The sequence below is a fragment of the Mustela putorius genome, unplaced genomic scaffold, assembly GCF_011764305.1.
Source record: "Mustela putorius furo isolate JIRA1106 unplaced genomic scaffold, ASM1176430v1.1 tig00537227_pilon_pilon_pilon, whole genome shotgun sequence".
In the NCBI taxonomy this organism is placed as follows: Eukaryota; Metazoa; Chordata; class Mammalia; order Carnivora; family Mustelidae; genus Mustela; species Mustela putorius.
Window position 1 is genome coordinate 38,016,981 of NW_025422368.1, and position 20,765 is coordinate 38,037,745.

The window sequence follows — 20,765 nt, forward strand, 5'->3', positions numbered from 1 at the left end:
ATTTAAATAAAATTGCAGGATACGAAATCAATGTACAGAAATCTGTTGCATTTCTATATACCAATAATGAAGGTGCAGAAAAAGAAACCAAGGAATCAATCCCATTTGCAATTACACTAAAAACAATAGGATGCCTAGGAATAAGCCTAACAAAGATGTAAAGGATCTGTACTCTGATAACTATAGAACACTTATGAAAGAAAATGAAAAACCCAAAAAGAAGTTGAAAAAATTCCATGCTCATAGATTGGAAGAGCAAATACTGCTAAAATATCTATACTATCCAAAGCCATCTACACATTTAATACAATCAGTATCAAAACACCACCAGCATTTTTCACAGCGTTAGAACAAACAATCCTAAAATTTGATTGGAACCACAAAAGACACTAAATAGCCAAAGAAATCTTGAAAAAGAAAAGCAAAACAGGAGACATCATAATTAAGTCTTTTATGCTTTATTACAAAGCTGTGATCATCAAGACAGCATGGTACTGGCACAAAAACAGACATATGGATCAATGGAAGAGAATAGAAAACTCGGAAATGGACCTCCAAATATATGGTCAACTAATTTTTGAAAAAGCAGAAAAGAATATCCAATGGATAAGAGGTAGTTTCTTCAACAAATGGTGGGCACTTGCTGTGATGAAGACTGGGTGTTATATACAAATGATGGGTCATTGAATTATGCTCCTGAAATCAATATTATACTATATGTTAACTAACTAGAATTTAAATAAAAACTTGAAACAAACAAAGATGTGGTATATAAAATGGAATATTATTCAGCCATAAAAAATGAAATCTTGCTATTTGCAACAACATGCATGAAGCTACAGAGTATCATGTAGGCAAAATATGTCAGAGAAAGACAAATGCCATTTTATTTCACTCATATGTAGAATTTAAGAAACAAATGAGAAGGAAAAAAGAGAGAAAGCAATAGACTCTTAGGTACGGAGGGAAAAATCTGATATTACAATAGGGGAGGTGGGTCAGCAGGTTGGGTGAAATAGGTGAAGGGGATTAAGGGTACACTTACCCTTTATTTTTATATATACATCTTTTGTTTGTTTGTTTCAGGTTTTTATTTAAATTCTAGCTAGTTAACACATAGTATAATATTAGTAACATTAGAGAATGTTCTGAGAGTGTAATAAGATTAAGAAATTAAATAGAAAGAAAACTGTTTCTACTTATTCAATAAGTAATTCTAGAATGAAAACTTTTTGTCCACACAGAGTTTTAAGAGAAAATTTATACACTTTATGATAAAATGCCAACTATATACAAAGAACTTTAGGTTCTAGTCCTGTCCTCTTTTTAAGAGCTTGAATCTTTTTTAAGTTTTTTTTCTCTACAAAAATAGGTTTTTTCAAAAAAGCAAAAGGCAAAAAAAAAATAGATATTTTGGTCTTTTAGGGTTTTTTGGAGGGGGCTGCTCTTTATTTTTTGTGTTTGGATTTTTTTTGGGGGGGGGGTGTTGCTTTGGTTTGATTTAGTTTTATTTAAGTAGGCTCCGTGCCCCACCCAGAACCCAAAGTAACAGAGAATCACCACGTTAAAAAATTTGGAAAGAATAAAATAATATTCTTTCCAATATGCAAAATGAGAAATAAAAATTTACTGGTAGGTTATGATGAGTATATGAAGATCAGATAGAGCTTTGTCTCTGCATCTGGACATACGTGTCTGGTTTGGAACAGATCCACTTCCTCTCTGTGTAATGCCTAGCACTGCTGGCACCTTTGTCATTCAAATAGGCACATTCACCTCCTCCTCTGATAGGAAAACTGCAATGGAAGAAGCAAAGTCAATCAGCTGGCCACCAGATATTTCTCCAAAAGCAGAGAGAATAAAGATAAGAAAACAAGGAAACTGACATTAAATCAGCCTCTAAATGTAAGATACATTATACATGTCATCTCTTTAATACTAAAAATTACCCACTGAGATCTGTATCATTTCTTTTCATGGACAAAAACAACAACAACCAAACACACCAAAACAACAGAATTTACCAAGATTCTTTTAACAAGTAAAACTAGGATTCATACCTAAATCAATGAAAATACAGGGCCCATGCTATTCTCACCTTCTTCACTTTGAGAAAGAGAAGAGGGAAGAAATGATGTTATATTGCAGGTGATTTTTGTTGTTGCTGCTATTCTTGGGTCTTTATTTTCTCTTATGGTGTTCATCAGCATTTAAATGGCCTGCCACAGACATCTCAGTCAGCATTTGGACTATAAATTTTTCCTCTGTACTGTGTGAAATTGTTTTCATGTGACCTGACTTGCCTACGGTTGAGACATGCTAGCCCTTAATAAAATATATTTTTCATTTCTGTGTGATGAACAATTTTCAGCAACTGAATAGTTGACAATATATTTGCTCCTTTAAACACTTAGAGAATTAGGTGAAGTGAATATTATTATTTCAGTATTGCTGAGGAAGAAGTAAAGGTTAAAACAAAATGTTTAACAAGTTTCCACAATGTGCTAGGCACTACACATACAACAGTGTATAAACATAAGTTCTAACTCTTAAAACTTAGTATCTGTCCAAGATCAAAAAGCTAGTAAGTAAGAACTAGTTTTCAAAACTACGAATGTCTTACCTAGTGCCCTTTTCACCAAAAAATAGTGATATTTCCAATGCTGAAGACTTTTTCATAACCTCATAAAGCAACTTTTCAAAACTTCCTCATGTGCTCAGACAAGAAAACATTTAGCAGAACTGTCTGAATCCAAGTCTTCCAGCATTATCTGAAATTTTCCCAGTAATATAAAGACCCGATAGATATAAGATTGAGATTAAATTTGACAATGCCAAACTATATTTGTGCTGACCATTATAATTATGATCTTGTAATGGATGCCATTACCATCACTCATCCCTATGTAAATGGTTGAACACTGAGGCAGTGATAGTTTAATATAATTTAACTTGCATTTATATAAGATTTTAAAGTTTAAGTACTGCAGCCATATACACCAAAATCTTTGATTCTCACATCAACCCTGTGAGATCAATAGAGCAAGTACAATTAATTTTGTACATACTTAAAGATAGTGTGTAGTTTGCTCAACGTGAAAGAGTTGGTCAATGACACACTGTTGTCAAGTTCATCATTCTACCATGCCACATGGTATTGGTTGGAGGAGGTTTCAAAACCTCTACCACCTACAATTTTTCACTTTATTCCTTTATCACTAATCCTAAAATAAAAATTCTTAGAGGATATAACTGGAGAATACATTTGATTTCATGCAAAGTAAATTCAAATACAAATAGTGCTATCATATCTTTCAGAACTTACCAGTTGCTCCATTCAGTGCCATTTATCAATTTCCATGGTTGGCCTAGTTCTCTGCTGAGCCCAATCCAGTGGTCATAAGGCCCTTTATACCTCAGTAGGAAATTCTTTTAGAAAACAAAGATGATATGCATTAACCTGTCATTATCTGACCTCTCCCAGAAGTGCTGCTTGTATGCTATGTTCTTTTTTTAAAATATTTTATTTACTTATTTGACAGAGTGAGACACAACAAGCAGGGGGTAGTGGCAGAGGGAGAGAGAGAAGCAGACTCCCTGCTGAGCAGGGAGCCTGATGTGAAGCTCAATTCCAGGACCTCATGATCATGACCTGGGCCACCCAGCAGCACCTCTATACTATATTCTTAACTGCTCTTACGATTTTCTCCTTTTTAATTTTATATTGTTTTATAATACATAGAGACTAGATATGCTACAGCAACATACACACACAAATATTAAAACTAAGAGAAATTGCTGATAATTTGTTCACTTTTAATTCAGCATAGTGCTACTTTGTATTAATAATCCACAATTTGTTTATCTGTTATATTATTGGTTTCCACCAGTATTATTATAAAGGTTTGAAGTTATTATAAAGGTTGTAATGAAGTTATTATAAAGGTTGTAATGACATTTTTGGCACCTGTCCTGGAATGGATGATCCAGCCACAGTGGATACTTATTGTCAATTTTACTAAATGACACCAAACTCCTTTTTTATGTCATTGTAAGAAATTACACTCACACCAGCATTATAGGCCTGTTTTCCATGCTATACATCCTTGTTAACACTTAGAGTATTTTTTATTATTACAAGTATTAATTTCACTATAATTAAATGTGTGATTTTCCCTTATGATTAGTAGATTTGTGATTTAATGACTTCTTAGGGAAATTTTTACTCTTTTGTAGTCATAAACATTTATTTTTGCTTTTCCTTGAGGTATAGAGTTGGGATACTGACTTTTATATTTTTTTTTCTTTAAGGTATGCATTTACAGCTCTGAATTTCCTTCTTATATTGCTTTTACCACATATCATGAATTTTGGTATGTTGTGTTTTCATTTCATTTGTCTCAAGGTATCTTCTAATTTCCCTTGTGATTTCTTTTTTGCTCACTGGATATTTAACAGGGAGTTGTTTAACTTCAACATATTTCCAGTTTTCTTTCTGTTGATTTCTAGTTTCATTCTATTGTAACTGCAAAAAGAACCTTATATGATTTCAATCTTTTCAAATTTACTAACTTGTTTTGTGGCCTATCATATGATCTATCCCAACAAACATTCCATGTGCACTTGAGAAGAATATGTGTTCTGTTGTTGGGAGGAGTTTTCTGCATGTCTCCTACATCTAACTGGTTTGCAGAACTGTTCAAGACTTCTATTTCCTCACTGTTCTTCTCTTTGGTTGTTCTACCCATTATTGAAAGTAGAATCATGAAGTCTTCAGCTATTATAATAGAACAATTTCTCATTTCACTTATGTCAATTGTTCCTTCATATATTTGGGGTTTGTGTTATTAAGGTACCACATGTTTATAATTGTTAGATCTTACTGTATCAAAATTTGTATCAAGATATAATATCCTTCTTTGTGTCATAAAATTTTTTGCTTTTGTCTATTTCATCCAACAAGAATATAGTCACACAGCTCTATTTTGGTAACTATTTGCGTGTAGTATCGTTTTCCATCCTTTCATTTTAAACTTGTGTTTTTATATCTATGGTGAGTCTCTGAGAGAGAACATACAGATGGATCTCGTTTTGTTTTCATCCAACTTCCAGTCTCCACCTTTTAATCAGATAGTTTCATCCATTTACATTTAATATGATTGCCCATAAAGAAGGACTTGCTTCTACCATTCATCTTTTTTTTTAGTAGGTTCCACTCCCAGTGAGGAATCCGTATTTATTTTTTACACCTCTTATATGTTCTTTATTCTCTAATTTCTCTATTATTGTATTTTTTATTGAGTTGAGCTTTTGTAAGTGCCATTTTTATTCCCTCTTTCTTTTTCTGTATGGATTTTAGTAATTTTATTAGTGGTTACCTTGGGGGTTGCAGTTAACATCTTAAACTTATAACAATCTAGTTTATAATATGAACTTGGTTTTAATACTGTATAAATATTTTGTCCCTATATATCTCCAACATTGTCTTTATATTATTGTCATAGATTATATGTATATTATGTACATATATGTATATTATATGTATACATTGCAAGCACATTAACACAGATCTATAATACTACATTATGAATTCATCTTGTAAATCTTTTCTGAAAAAAAGCAAGTTACAAACTAAACCAAGAGTATAGCAATACTGGATTTTGTAATTTATCTGTGTGGTTAACTTTATGAGTGTTCTTTATTATTTTGGCTCTGAGTTACTATCTAATGTACTTTTATTTCAGACTTTACAGTTGCTTAAGGATGGGTCTACTACTAAGAAAATCCCTTAGCTGCTGTTTGTCTAGAAGTGTTTTAATTTTTTCCCCATTCTGAAAGACAGTTTCAACAGATACAGAATTATTTTTTTAAAGATTTTATTTATTTGTCAGAGAGATAGAGCATAAGCAAGGAGAGCAGCAGGTGGAGGGAGAAGCAGACTCCCTACTGAGCAAGGAGCCCAGTGTGGGACTAAATCCCAGGATCCAGGGATCACAACATGAGCCAAAGGCAGATGCTTAAACAACTGAGCCAACCAGGTGTCCCAACAGATACAGAATTATTGATCAGCAGGGTTTTTTGCAGAATTTTTTTTTAAAGATTTTATTTATTTATTTGACAGAGAGACAGATCACAAATAGGCAGAGAGCCAGGATGAAAGAGAGGGGGAAGCAGGCTCCCTGCCAAGTAGAGAGCCCAATGCGGTGCTTGATCCCAGGACCCTGAGACCATGACCTGAGCTGAAGGCAGAGGCTTATCCCGCTAAGCCACCCAGGTGCCCACAGCATTTTTTTTTTTAAGATTTTATTTATTTATTTGACAGAGATCACAAGTAGGCAGAGAGGCAGGCAGAGAGAGAGGAAGGGAAACAGGCTCCCTGCTGAGCAGAAAGCCTGATGCAGGGCTCCCATCCCAGGACCCCGGGATCATGACCTGAGCTGAAGGCAGAAGCTTTAACCCACTGAGCCACCCAGGTGCCCCCAGAATTTTTAAAATATGTAATTCCACAGTTTTCTGGCTTCTATAGTATCTCAGGATAAATCAACTATTAATCTTACTAAGGATCCCAGGTACCTGACTAGTCCCTCCTCTTGCTGCTTTCAAATTTCTCTCTTTGGGTTTTGACTACTCGACTCTAATTTGTCTTCGTGGGGATTTCTTTGAATTTATCTTGCTTAGGGATTTGTTGAGACTCTTGGACATGTATATTCATCTCCTTCCTCAACTTTGGGAAAATTTGGGCCATTATTTCTTTACATATTTTTCCTACTTCTTTTTCTCTTTTCTTTCTGAGATCCCTACAATGCATATATTGATTTGCTTGACGAAACTACTGTTCCTTCGGGATCTGTTCATTTATCTTTGGTTTCTTCTCTTTTCTTTCTATTCCCAAACAGGATACATTCAATTGTGTTATCTTCAAGTTGCTGATCCTTTCTTCTTCCTGTTCAAATATGCTTTTGACTCCTCTAGTGAGTTTTTCATTTCAATCATTGTACTTTCAGCTTGAGAATTTCTATTTTGTTCCTTTAATAATGCCTACTTTTTATTGATATTCTCATTTTATTTATATACCATTTTCCTGATTTCTTTTACTTTGTCTGTCTATGGTTTTCTTTAGTTCATTGACCATAATTAGGACAGTAGATTATACATCTTTGACTAATATTTCCAATGACTGGGTTCCTTCAGGGATGGTTTCTGTCAGATATATCTCCCTGTGAATAGGCTATGCTTTCTATTCATCTTTATGCTTTGTAATTTCTTTGTTCAGAACTGGACATTATGAATATTTTATGTGTTAACTCTGGGAATATAATTATTTTCTTCAAAGATTTTTGAATTTTGATTATTGAGATTTGGAGCCATCTGTTTGTGACTTTTCTAATAATTTTTGGAAAAAGTGTATTCCCAACTCTGTGTGGTCACTGAAATTTTTATTCTGTTATTTTTAAGGTCAGCCAGTTACCAGCCAAAGATTTTCTTAAATGCCTGGCTCCCAAAAGGGGGAAAAAAACCAAGCACAGTTTCTGTAAATCCCTTGGAAATCACTTCAGTTGGAAGGAGTTGAAGAAAAAATGGCAGCCCATCTCTGTATCTTCCCCTCAGCAATGAAAAGCAGCACTCAAAAATCAAAACACAGGGGTACCTGGGTGTCCCAGTGGGTTAAGCCTCTGCCTTCGGCTCAGGTCATGATCCCAGGGTCCTGGGATTGAGCCCCATGTTGGGCTCTCTGCTCAGCGGGGAGCCTGCTTCTCCCTCTCCCTCTGCCTGCCTCTCTGCCTGGTTGTGATCTCTCTCTCTATCAAATAAATAAATAATTTTTTTTTTAAAATCACAACACGTAACCAAAATATTTGAAGAACAATACTCTTATTGGCCATCCTGGTTCCAGCAAGTTTTACCAGGAACATGGCCAGAAGTATCCATGGCTCCCAGCCATGATGAAGTGTGGGGAATGGTAGCCACTGAGTGGGAAAGTTGAAACTCACTGGGATTAAGTAAAATTTACTAACCTCTTCATTAAGTTAACCCTTGGATGCTACAAGACTCCAGAGTTCCAAAACAGTTACTTGAGGAAGTTTCTGCTAGCTCAATAGTTGTACAGATTTAGGTACAGATTCCAGAAGCCACTACTCCTTTTCATTGCTGAGGGGAAGATACAGAGATGGGCTGCCATTTTTTCTTCAACCCCTACAAACTGAATTGATTTCCAAGGGATTTCCAGAAACAGTACTTGTTTTTTTCCCCTTTGGGGAGTGAATTGGGGGGGGGGCGTTTTTATTTTTAATTCTAGGTAAAACTATTTTCTTACCAGTTCCTGGATGGTTTCAACTTGAACAAGATCAGCACCGTGTGAGTCACAAAACCTCTGGCTGAATGTCCAATTCTTGAAGTCATCAGAAAAATAGAAACACTTTCTTTGGAAACCAATCCAGCTTTCTGGACATGCAGCTTCAAGACACTCTGATGATATCCGATGCAATTTTCTACCAGTTACTAAAAATAAAAACAACTTGCTTTTATATTTTCCTATATATATTACCAAGTGCTTTCTAATACACTTTTCAATGGTCATGTGAAATACTAAATGTATTATCCTTCTTTTTCAAATGAGGAATAGAATTCTGAAAGTCATTGCATACACTACATAATAAATGTCAAAGCTAAGGTTCAACTAATGTCTTAGTGGGTTGATTGAAAAAAGAATTAATAATGCCTTAAACCCTGGACTACTGTTACCTTTCCTTAATGCCAGGTAATCAATAGCAACATTTTATCAGCCTTAGAGAACAGATAGTTCAAGAGCTCTAGATTCTTTCCTAAATAAAATGAGGGGCAGGGTATAGATATCTTTTGTGAATAAGGTTTCTTGAGATGAAATCACCAGATATATGTCTAAATAGTCCCATGAAGATAAAGTCAGTGATATCATTGGGAATGATGGAAAATAACAGGCCCACAGTCCTATTCATATGTAACAGGATTATTGAAAGGCCAGAGAGGTCTATATTTTGTAAGCCACAATGTTTTTGTGGTCCTCTCTTCTTTCTAATATCATCTCAGCCTATGTCCTCACTAACATATTATTTAAAATTACTGAATTCTTGGCCAATATTCAAACATAAACACAATTTCATAAATCATACACACTCAGCTTATACAGCTCTATTTTGATGTGTCCTCCATAAGGATCTGCACACAATACCTTTGAAGTAATTTTAGTTGAAAATTTAATTTCAATTATATTGTACACCTGAAACTAATATAATATTATATGTCAGTTATAGCTCATTTTTCACATATCCTTAATCCAAAGAAAAATTTTTAAAAAGAAAATGTAATTTGAGAGTAAATTTATATATAAAATATACAAAGTATATAATTACATGTTTGTAAATAAAATATATGAGTATATAAATATATATATATGTATACCTGTAGAGTAAAACTACATGATAAAAGGCCTAGCAATAATATAAATTAAAGCACAATATGGTTGAAAACTGGGTTCTACCTTATGCAGGCTCTGGTCCTTCTATTAAGCTTGCAATACTATGACCTCTATATTACACAATTAAAATCAAAGACCCAACTTACAAGGTAATTAGAATTTAACTCAGTGAAATTTTTTAAAAATTAGGAAGTGTAAGGAACAGGAAAATTATCTGTAAGTCCTCTCTTCTTTTGGAAAGTGGATTTCTCTAGATGAACAAAGATTACAATTCACTTACCTAACAAACCCACTAGTATTGCAATCACTATAATTATAAGCAATATGATTATGCATAAAACCAAGAGTCGATTCAGAGTATTGGTAATAGAATGCTTCCTTGGATGCAGATTACCTGGAAAAAAACATAATTAAAAATGTGTTTTTGTTTTTGTTTATATTAAATGCAGAATAGACATCAGGCTAGTAGAAGAATTAACCATCAAAATGCTACTTCCACTCCATTCCTTTCCACTAGAGGGGGCAATTGTCCTGTTATTTTGTGAATTTGCAATTTCCCTTCTTGATTTAATTGTTCACAGAAATTAAAATTGATCTTAACATACAACCCATGAACTGCTTTGCATGCCTCCCAAAAACTAAACACAAATCTCTTGCTGCTTCCAGTCCGCGACGAGAGAAGAATTAGGCACACACAAGTCAGCAGCAAAAGACTGGGAGCAGGGGACAACAGTCGAAAAGGACTGCTGCCCCGAGCAACTCCACCATCTCACTTGTATTGGGTAGAAAAGAGTAGCCAACAGAAGGATCGATGGTCAAATGTTAGTCACATCTTCCAGGCAAGCAAGGAGGAGAATAAAGTTTATAGTTAACCAAGCACATTCAAAGGACTCATCTAACTAACAACGGGCACTTCTGGTAAGAGAAAGGAGCGATAACGGAAAAGGGAAGCAGGCGGTTTTCGTTCCACCCTGAGCTGACCGGGCGTTCCCAGGTGCTCGGCTTCCCTGAAGCAGGCTGCGTTCCACCCAGGGAGGGCCGGGCGTTCCTGGCTGCCCCGCTTCTGTGAAGGGGCGGCCTTCCGCCCTGAGCGAGCCGGGCGTCCCCAGCTGCCCAGCTTCACGGTCGTATATCGTCCTTCTCCCCAAAGACCTGTTGCCAGTATATGTATTTCTTAAGGCCATATCTAAATGGGCTTGGTAACTAGTAAAATCCTCCAGGGGTTACAGTTTAAGTAACAAATTGTTCCGAGGGGCAGCAGCAAATCTCATTAAAGTTTCAGACCCAGGTACCAATTTAATAGAAATACAAGAGATTGAGAATCACGTCAATTAAAAAACATTCTACGTAATTCTACATAATTAATTATCTTGCATCTTAAAGAAAAAAGTGAAAAGCAAATTTTAAAAAGCAATCATGGGGGAACCTTTTGATTAAAATGGACTTAAAGGGCACCTGGGTGGCTCAGTGGGTTAAGCCGCTGCCTTCGGCTCAGGTCATGATCTCGCGTCCCGGGATCGAGTCCCGCATCGGGCTCTCTGCTTGGCAGGGAGCCTGCTTCCTCCTCTCTCTCTCTCTGGCTGCCTCTCTCTGCCTACTTGTGATCTCTCTCTCTGTCAAATAAATAAAAAATCTAAAAAAAAATAAAAAATAAAAAATAAAATGGACTTAAAGTGCTTTCTTTTCTAAGTCAAAATTAAAGTGAGATAATGATTCTCCTAAAAGTCAATTTAGTTTGATTCAAGAGAATACCTGGAGGGCCTCTGAACTTGGTAGCAAGCTTCTTTCTCTGACAAAGACAGTATTTAATAAGGATGCTCAACTTAGAATAATTCATTAAGCTGTGTATTTGTTTTGTACAATTTTCTACATTTGCATTGTAGCTCAAAACATTCTACATTATCTAAAACCTCTTGTAAATTTTTAAATATTTTATTTATTTACTTAATTGATAGAGACACAGCTGAGAGAGGGAGCAGGGAGTGGGAGAGAAAGAAGCAGGCTTCCCACTGAGCAGGGAGCCCCATGCAAGGCTTGATCCCAGAACCCTGGGATCATGACCTGAGCCGAAGGCAGACACTTAAGGACTGAGCCACCCAGGTACCCCTAAAACCTCTTGTAAATTTTAAAATCATGTAAAATTTAAATCATTGGAACTTCTGACTCCATCTCTTGGCTACCACACACTCTCTTAGCTCCTTCATCTAGAGATGTTCTTGGCTAAACAGGCATATTTCTCTGTAACATTTTATCCACACTAGGGACACCTGGGTGGCTCAGTTGGTTGGGTGACTGCCTTCAGCTCAGGTCCTGATCCTGGAGTCCTGGGATTGAGTCCCGCATCAAGCCCCCACCTCCGTGGGGAGTCTGCTTCTCCCTCTGACCTTCTCCCCTCTCACGCTCTCTTTCACTCTCTTTCTTTCTCTAAGATAAATAAAATCTTAAAAAATATATTCTATCCACACTAGAAAGCTTTTCATTAACGTTTACCAGATTGACCACTGGTTCATATACGTGCAGGAAAGATGTGAATAACCCTACAAAGGATCCAAAAAGTGAGCTTACTTTGGAATCTAAGCAGACAGAATGCCTGAATTTAGCCAGAGTAATTGCCTGCTAAAACCAAAAATTTAAATAAAGTCAAAAGTCTCCCCCCCAAAATATTCATTCAACATGTCCAGAATACAGTCCAAAATTACTCAGCATATGAATAACCATGAAAATTTCAACTTCCATGGGAAAAGACAATCAAGAGAAGCCAATGGTGAGATGACACAGATGTTGGAATTATCTGACATATACCTTAAAGCAGCTGTTGTAGAAATACTCATAATACCAAATGAATAAAGAAATAAATGAAGTCATTTAACAATAATTAGGAATCATCTTTTCCTCATCTGAAATGCCTTCTCTCTAAATTGATTACTATTTCTACCAAAGACAAATATATTTTTTTTTCCTAAATTACGACACTTCAGTTTTTCCCAACTGGTACAAAACACTTTTTTTTTTTTTTCACTTATTAAGTCATCATATAAAGCCTCAAATACAAGGTTGGTTTTTTTTTTAAAATATTTTATTTATTTATTTGACAGAAAGAGATCACAAGCAGGCAGAGAGGGAATCCGGGGTTTGGGGGAGAAGCATACTCCCTGCTGAGCGGAGAGCCTGATGTGGGGCTCTATCTCAGGACCCTGAGATCATGACCTGAGCCAAAGGCAGAGGTTTAACCCACTGAGCCATCCAAGTGCCCACAAATACTAGTTTTTGAAGTTTCAAGCTTCGCCGGGTGCCTAGGTGGCTCAGTGGGTTAAGGTCCCGGGGTCCTGGGATCGAGCCCTGCATCAGGCTCTCTGCTCGGTGGGGAGCGTGCTTCCCCCACGCCCCCTGCCTGCTTCTCTGCCTACTTGTGATCTCTGTCTAATAAATAAATAAAATCTTTAAAATACAAAGTAAGATAATTCTATTTGAATGCTCTATTGTTTTACCTTTGACTTCTGTTTATGGTTTTTATTTGTTAGACTCTTTATTTAAACTTTCCTTTTTAATTCTTTCTTTCCTATGAGATTTCATTATAGATTTTTTACCTTACTTATTTTTAAAGATATTATTTATTTATTTAAGAGAGGGAGTCCAATGAGCTGGGAGAAGGGGCAGAGGGAAAGAGAGAAGAAGATTCCTTGCTGAACAGGGAGTTGGATGTGGGGCTCAATCCCAGAATCCTGAGATCATGACCTGAGCCAGGGCAGACACTTAACTGACTAAGCCACCCAGGCATCCCCCTTTTTGCCTTATTTAATAATAATAATACCATATGTCAATATAACACTTTCAACAATGTATTGCTCTTTTCAGTAAAATTATTTTTTAATAATTAGTAAGTGTGTAATAAATTAAATTTATATTCATAATAATATAAATAAATATTTAAAATAATAAACAGAATTAATATTAATATTGATAAAATAATGTTAATGAATAATTTATAATAAATAATGAATTTATTTAGTTAAGAAGAGAGAGACACTCTTAAACAGATTCCATGCAGAAACTGGAGCCCAGTGTGGGGCTCCGTCTCATGACCCTGACACCATGACCTGACCCAAAATCAAGAGTCGGGTGCTTAACCAACTGTACCACTCAGGTGCCCCTCAGTAAAATTAATTTTATTAATGTTTATTAATTTTTAATTTCATCATTTAATGTTTAATTTAATATTTTAAATTTTAATATTTAACAGCTGGCTGATGGGTTATTAATAATATTAATATTGATAAAATAGTATGTGTTTCAGTGACACTAATTTTTAAATATTTATTCTCAATCATAAGTTTAACCTGACCCCCATTCTCTTACAACTTTCTCTAATAGTTCTCTCTCCTTACTTGTTAGGACAAGTATACTTAAGTAACTGCATAGTTTTACAAAAATTATAAACTAATTTATAAACTTCAGCACTCCATCTCTCATCCTTGAAAAGTCCCTGTGCAGAAACTAGATCCCATCACTGCTATAATCTTACCACCTCAGTGCCCACATTCATGACATACAGCCCATCTTCTTACTTGAGTCTGTCAATTCCACTGCTTCACTGTCTTTCTTCAGTTGATTGCCATCATGCATTTTGTGCTCAGTTTTTACAGAATAGCTCACTCAGTTGGCAATTTCATCTCCAGAATGTGAAAAAAACGAGAAAAACTCACATTCTGGTTAGAACTTCCTCTAACTGAAGCTTTGGCTTCGGTTTATACATGACTAAAAAGGAAAGAGAAAGAAGCGATGCTGAAAACCACTTGCTACAGCAAATGCCTCTTATGGTTCTCAGCATAAAAGTGGTAACTCTCAACTTGTAGTCCGCAGAAGTAAATGTAAATTTTCAGGTTTATCCTATTTTGCATTTTTTCATGATTTTGTTGTCAAAGAGGACAGAAAGTAAACCTTGATAAATTCCACATTTTCTTGGAATTCCTACACAGATGACAGAACTAATAATGATACTTTTACTATTATTCTCATGGTGTGTTAACATAAAACTATGGTTTATTGTCCCTTACCATGATACAGAAGTATGGATGAAAGGCTTAAGTATGTGTTCTCATTTAATTAGTACAACTAAATAATGAGCCTAATATTACCATTTTTATTTTAAAATAAGCTTCTTGAGTAAAGACTAATTTGTCTTTAAATTCACAGATACTGACAGACTACTTTGATTTAGAAATGATTCTAAATAATTTAGATTGATGTAGAAACTGCTTTGAAAGTTTAAGACCCTACATAGTCAGTAAAGGTCAAATGTTGATTCCCCTGACTCCTCTGACATTTATAAATTATACTCCTCATACACTCATAAAATCTCAGTTTCTATTCCTGAAACAGCTCCTCACTATGAGAAAAAGAAACAGAAAAATTAGTTCTTACAGTCATGATGATGTGTTAGCTGAACAAAACAGTGGGGCTGAAATGGCAGAAGGGCTCCAGTTGAAGGGAACTGTGTTCATCTATGCCCAAAGAGAAGAGAACATGGAATGTAACTGAGAAACCTCCTGATATTTAAGATGGCTGGAACACAACCTGTGAAGCGTGAAACATGAGAAAATAACTTTCTAATTAACTCTATACTAAACTGTGCATTTCATGACTTCTAAGCCCTAAGATCTTGTTCACTTTCTTATGAAACCCTGTGCTGACACCATACTTAAGATACACTGGCATGTTTTTTGCATGGTGAAAGGACAGAGGACACAGAGAACTATTTTAATTTCACTTAGGAAAAGGATTTTTCCTTTTCTGAAACAAGATTTTTTTCTAAAATTAGGCATGTATTTAAGAGACAGAAATAAGTGACTAATTATCTGTGAAAATAAAAAAGTTCCTTCAGAGCTATTACTAGTCAATAGAAAAAACTACCCCAAGTGACTAATGTAAAAGTAAATTTAGGGAAACCTGGGTAGCTCAGTTATTAAGCATCTGCCTTCGGCTCTGGTTATGATCCCGGGGTCCTGAGATCCAGTCCCATGTCAAGCTCCTTGCTCAGCAGGGAGCCTGCTTCTCCCTCTCCCACACCCCTGTTTGTGTTCCATCTCTCACTGTGTCTCCTCTCTCTGTCAAAAAAATAAATAAAATCTTTTAAAAAAATAAAATAAAATAAATCTTAGCAGATTTTGTTTTGTTGAAACACATCAGTGATAAAAAAAATTATACAAAACAGCAAAATCTCATGAAAATTATTTAGTCTTACTTGAACTCTGCCCCACTTTTCTTGGTCTTTCTTCTAGTTTCAGATAACACCATTTCCCACAAGTGCAGAACACTGGCCGGAGATTTTTCCGATAGTCCAGTGCCTACGTTTAAATATTTTGAATGTCAATGTTTCTTCAAGGGTAGGAGAAATGGTGTGTTTCATCCTAATGCATTATGCTAGGCTCTGAGAGGAGTGAGAGAAGCCCACTAGGCAAAGCAACTATTGTTAACTAGCTCAGCAAAGGAAGTACCCTCTTCAGGAAGCAAACACACTGAGCATGAGTAGTCAATGATAAATTGCAACTGGACTGAAAAATGACTGTGCACAGGACCAGCTACACAGATATACTGTCTGTCCAGCAGCAGATCTCCATGCTCAAAAGGGCTTTCCACTTGTTTAATATGCTGCCATCAATGTCTTCAAATTATTACTACTATTTAAACAAGACACTCCGTGTTTTTATTTTGCACTTGACACTGCAAATTATGTAGTGGGTCCTGACTCTGTGTGCAGGAAAGAGGTGAATTAGTTTTGACCCCACCTAACAGAGCTTTCATTTTTTACTTAAATGGGTTTATTAAATTTTCAGATTATTATAGAGTCATATGTGGTTATGAGAAATATTACAGAAAGAACCCATGTTCCCTTTAGCCAGTTTCCCTGAGAGTAACATTTTAAAAAACTACAGTATGTTTGGTTTCCATGTCTTTGCTTAGTAAAAATCTCACAAACATTAATTCACCAACATCATACAGTATTTATATATACACATTCACATATATAGAAAAGGAAATTGTGCCAACCCTAAAATAAAGTTGAATCAAGGAGAATACATTAAAATTGATTAATTAATTAACTAACCAATTAATTAAAGCCACAGTATGATATCACAGCCAAGATAATGACACTGACACTGTCAGGATACAGAACCATTCCATTACCACATGGTTCCATCAGCAGGGCTTAACACCAGAAACTTTAAAAATCAGCAAGCTTGGCTCTGAGAGAGCCTGAGGGTGATGAGAAACTGAGTCCCAACCCTTAAAGAAACAGTATAACAAACAACCCTAAGTATAGCATAAAAGCAGCAGTTTGAAGAGCATATGGGATACACAGGAAGATGTATTTCTTAGTCTCAAAGCATATACAAGAGGGGCAGATACCTTTGGGAGACTTCTCCAATAACAAAGAAGCTGGGTGGTGCCATTTCTCTCCCCCGCCCACTAGCCTATATACACAGATATCTATGGGAATCAGTCCAAACACTCTCCACCTAGATTTTCTAACAATGTGCCCTGTCCCTGCATTCTCTTGCAGACTGCACCATTGGGATGATTATCCCAATTCAGCAGAGTCCCTCTAAAGTGGTTGCCGGTCTTATCCTGCAAACATCCTCAAAATGACCAGCACCACTCCACAGTGACCTGCCCTGAGAATAGGGTATGATAACCACACACACCAGTATGACTATAGCCCCAGAAATGGGCTGAGGGAAGGCATCTATTTTGACCCAACACCAGCCCAAGGTGGCCTAAGACTAGCCTCTTAACAGCACAGGGACCAAACTCTGCATATAATAGACAAAGAGAGCATTGCAGACAACTGGAATGAAAGCAAAAACATCTCAACCACAACAGTAGAGCACATACAACACACTTAGGAGACACCCCTGACACACCAAGTTCTGATGCACAAGGAACATTGCACTACAGGGCATTACTGAAACCCTTCTTCATAAACCCACTGTTTTTAAAAGCAGACAATATTGCCAACTTTCCTAACACATAGAAACAGACACAGAGAAATAGACAAAATGAGGAGACAGGGGAATGTGTCCCATATGAAAGAACAGGGCATAATCACAGAAAAAAAAAAAAAAAAACTAAGCAAAACAAAGATAAGCAATATGTCAGATAAAGAATTCAAAAGGTTGGTCCTAACGATCCTCACTAGACTTGAGAAAAGAGCAAAAGAGCCGATGAGACCTTCAACAAAGAGAAAAGTCAAAAAGAACCAGACGGAGATAAAGAACTCAATTACTAAAATTAAAAATACACTAAAGGGAAAAATATACACTAGAGAGAGCAGAAGAACAAATCAAGGAGCTGGAAGATAAAGTAGTGGGAATGTATCAAGCTGAACAAGGAAAAGAAAAAAAAAACTAATAAAAAATATGAATATGTTAAGAGAACTCAGCAATGTCATCAAGCATAATAACATTTGCATTATAGAGATCCCAAAAGGAGAAGAGAAAAGAGGCAGAAAATTTCATTGAAGAAATAATAGCTGAAAACCTCCCTAATCTGAAGAAGGAAACAGAAACCCAGATCCAGGAAGCACAAGAAAGCCTAAGAAAAATCAACCCAATGACGTCCATACCAAGACACACAATAATTAAAATGGCAAAAAGTAGTGATAGAGAATTTTAAAAGGAATGAAAGAAAGGAAAACAGTTACATACATATAAGCCCCATGAGACTGTTAGCTGATTTCTTAGCCTTTCACGAGGCTGGAATGGAGTGGCATGATATATTCAAAGTGCTCAGAGTAAGAAATCTGTAGCTAAGAATACTCTGTCCAGCAAAGATATCATTCAGAATTGAAAGGGTGATAAAGGGTTTCCCAAACAAATTTAAAGAAATTCATCTCCAGCTTTATAAGAAATGTTAAAGGGGATTCTTTGGGTGGAAAGAAAAGGCTCCAATCAAGAGTAAACAAACTTCAGAAGGAAAAAATTTCATAGGTATATACAAATATGATAAAAGTAATAGATGAATCACTTATAAAACTAGTACAGAGGTAAAGCATAATAATAGTAAAATCAATTATATCTAAAAAAATCGGTCAAAGGATTCAAAAAAATAAAAAGGCATGACAACATAAAATATGGGGGTGGAGAATTTAGTGCTTTTAGATTTCAAGTGAAAATCAAACTAATATAAACTGCTATACACATAGGGTATTACATATAAACCTAATGGTAACCACAAATCAGAAACCTGTAACAGATAAGCAAAAAATAAAGAGAAAAGAATCCAAGCATATCACTATAGAAGGCCATCAAATCCTAAGGGAAGAAAAGCAAGAGAAGAAAGGAATAGAGGAGAACTACAAAAACAACCATAAAATGAGTAACACAATGGAAATAAGGACAATAATTACTTCGCATGTGAAACGATTAAATACTCCAATCAAAAGATATAGCTGACTGAATAGATACAAAAGAAAGATGCATCTATATGCTGTCTACAAGAGACTCATGGTTTTGCACCATACCATTAGGTCTATGATCCATTTTGAGTTGATTTTGGGGGAAGTTGGTTATGTGTCTAGATTATTTTTCTATCCCTTCACTTTCAACCTGCATGTGTCTCTAGATCTGAAATAACACTCATGGAAGATAACATAGAAGAAAACCTAGAATACCTTAGATATAATGATCTCTTTTTAGATACAACATCAAAGACATAATTCTTGAAAGAAATAATGGATAAGCTGGATTTTATTAAAATTAAAAATTTTTGCTCCGCAAAAGACAATAACAAGAGAATTAGAAGAAAAGACACAGACCAAGAGAAAAAATTGACAAAAGACATATCCAGTAAAAAACTGGTTTCCAAAATACACAGAAAACACTTAAAGCACAATATTGAGAAATAAATAAACACCTCAATTAAAAATGGGTCAAATGGGACACTTGGGTGGCTCAGTGGGTTAAAGCCTCTGCCTTCGGCTCAGGTCATAATCTCACAGTCCTGGGATCGAGCCGTGCATTGGGCTCTCTGTTCAGCAGGGAGTCTGCTTCCCCCTCTCTCTCTGCCTGCCTCTCTGCCTGCTTGTGATCTCTGTCTATCAAATAAAATGTTTAAAAATAATAATAAAATAAAATAAAATAAAAATAAAAATGGGTCAAAGATCCTAATAGACAGCTCACCAGAAATACATAGATGAAAAGTTAGCATATGAAAAGGTACTCTCCATGACATATCATCAGGGAAATGCGTATTAAAATATCAATGATATATCATGACACATCTATTAGAATGGCCAGAAACTGGAACAACACCAAATGTTTGTAAAAATATGGAGCCACAGAAACTCTTGTGCATTGCTGGTAAAATGCAAAATGATACTGTCACTTTGGAGACAGTTTGGTGGTTTCTTATAAAACTGAATATATTTGGTCCATATAATTCAGTAATCATGCTCCTTGGTATTGTTCCAAAGAAGCTGTAATCTTATGCCTACATAAAAATCTGCACAAGGATGTTTTTAGCTTTTAGCAGCCTTCTTCATAATTGCCAAAATTTAAAAGCAATCAAGATGTCCTTCAGTGGCTGAGTAGATAAAACACCAGAACATTCATACAATGCAATATTATTCAGAGCTAAAAAGAAATAAGCTATAAATACACACAAGAAACTTAAATGCATATTACTAAGTGCAAGAAATCATTGTGAAAAAGTTTATCATTCCAATTATATGACTTTCTGGAAAAGGCAAGACTATGAAGGCAATAAAAAGTCAGTGGTTATAGTGCTGAGGGGATACAAGGAGATAAATTAGCAGAGCAGAGAGGATTTTCAGGCCAGTGAAAATCCTCAGTTTGATGTTATAGTTATGGATAGATGTCATTATACTTCTGTCCAAATTCATAGAATGCATAACACCAAGAATGAAACCCAAAGGTAAACTACGGACTTCAGGAGATTAGCCTGTGTCAATGCAGGTTCCTCCTTGGTGTTTTGTTCCATTAGGGTAAGTGCTGCTGATAATGAGGCTATGCATGTGTGGGGTTGGGAGTGTATGGAATATCTCCCAAAACTTCTCTAAAAAAAAAAAAAAATCCTTTTTAAAAAAGTCATTGCACCCATTTTCTAATTGGATTTTTTTTTTTATTGTTGAGTTTTAACAGTCTTTTATATATTCTAGATACTAGTCTTTTGTCAGGCATGTGGTATACACATTTTCTCCCAGGCCCAGCTTTTCATTTTCTTAAAAGGGTATTATGCAAAATAAAGATATTTAGTTTACAATTTTTCCTTTTATGAATCATGCTTTTGGTGT

The 20,765-nt window shown here is 35.6% G+C and overlaps 1 protein-coding gene across 3 annotated transcripts in view; it reads right to left on the reverse strand.

Moving 5' to 3' along the window:
* Positions 1-1,243: 1,243 nt before the first annotated feature.
* Positions 1,244-20,765, reverse strand: part of CLEC2D (C-type lectin domain family 2 member D) — a 30,690-nt gene continuing 11,168 nt past the window's right edge. For 2 of the 3 annotated variants that reach the window (XM_045073361.1, XM_004779708.3), the window contains 6 exons: positions 14,876-15,028; positions 14,020-14,209; positions 9,735-9,848; positions 8,315-8,499; positions 3,326-3,429; positions 1,244-1,796 (listed from right to left, as the gene is read on the reverse strand). In XM_045073361.1, coding sequence (XP_044929296.1) covers positions 1,658-1,796; positions 3,326-3,429; positions 8,315-8,499; positions 9,735-9,848; positions 14,020-14,077 — 600 coding nt within the window. In that variant the 5' untranslated portion in view covers positions 14,078-14,209; positions 14,876-15,028 and the 3' untranslated portion in view covers positions 1,244-1,657. The remainder of the gene's footprint in view (positions 1,797-3,325; positions 3,430-8,314; positions 8,500-9,734; positions 9,849-14,019; positions 14,210-14,875; positions 15,029-20,765) is intronic. The other variant, XM_045073362.1, reaches the window with a different exon arrangement.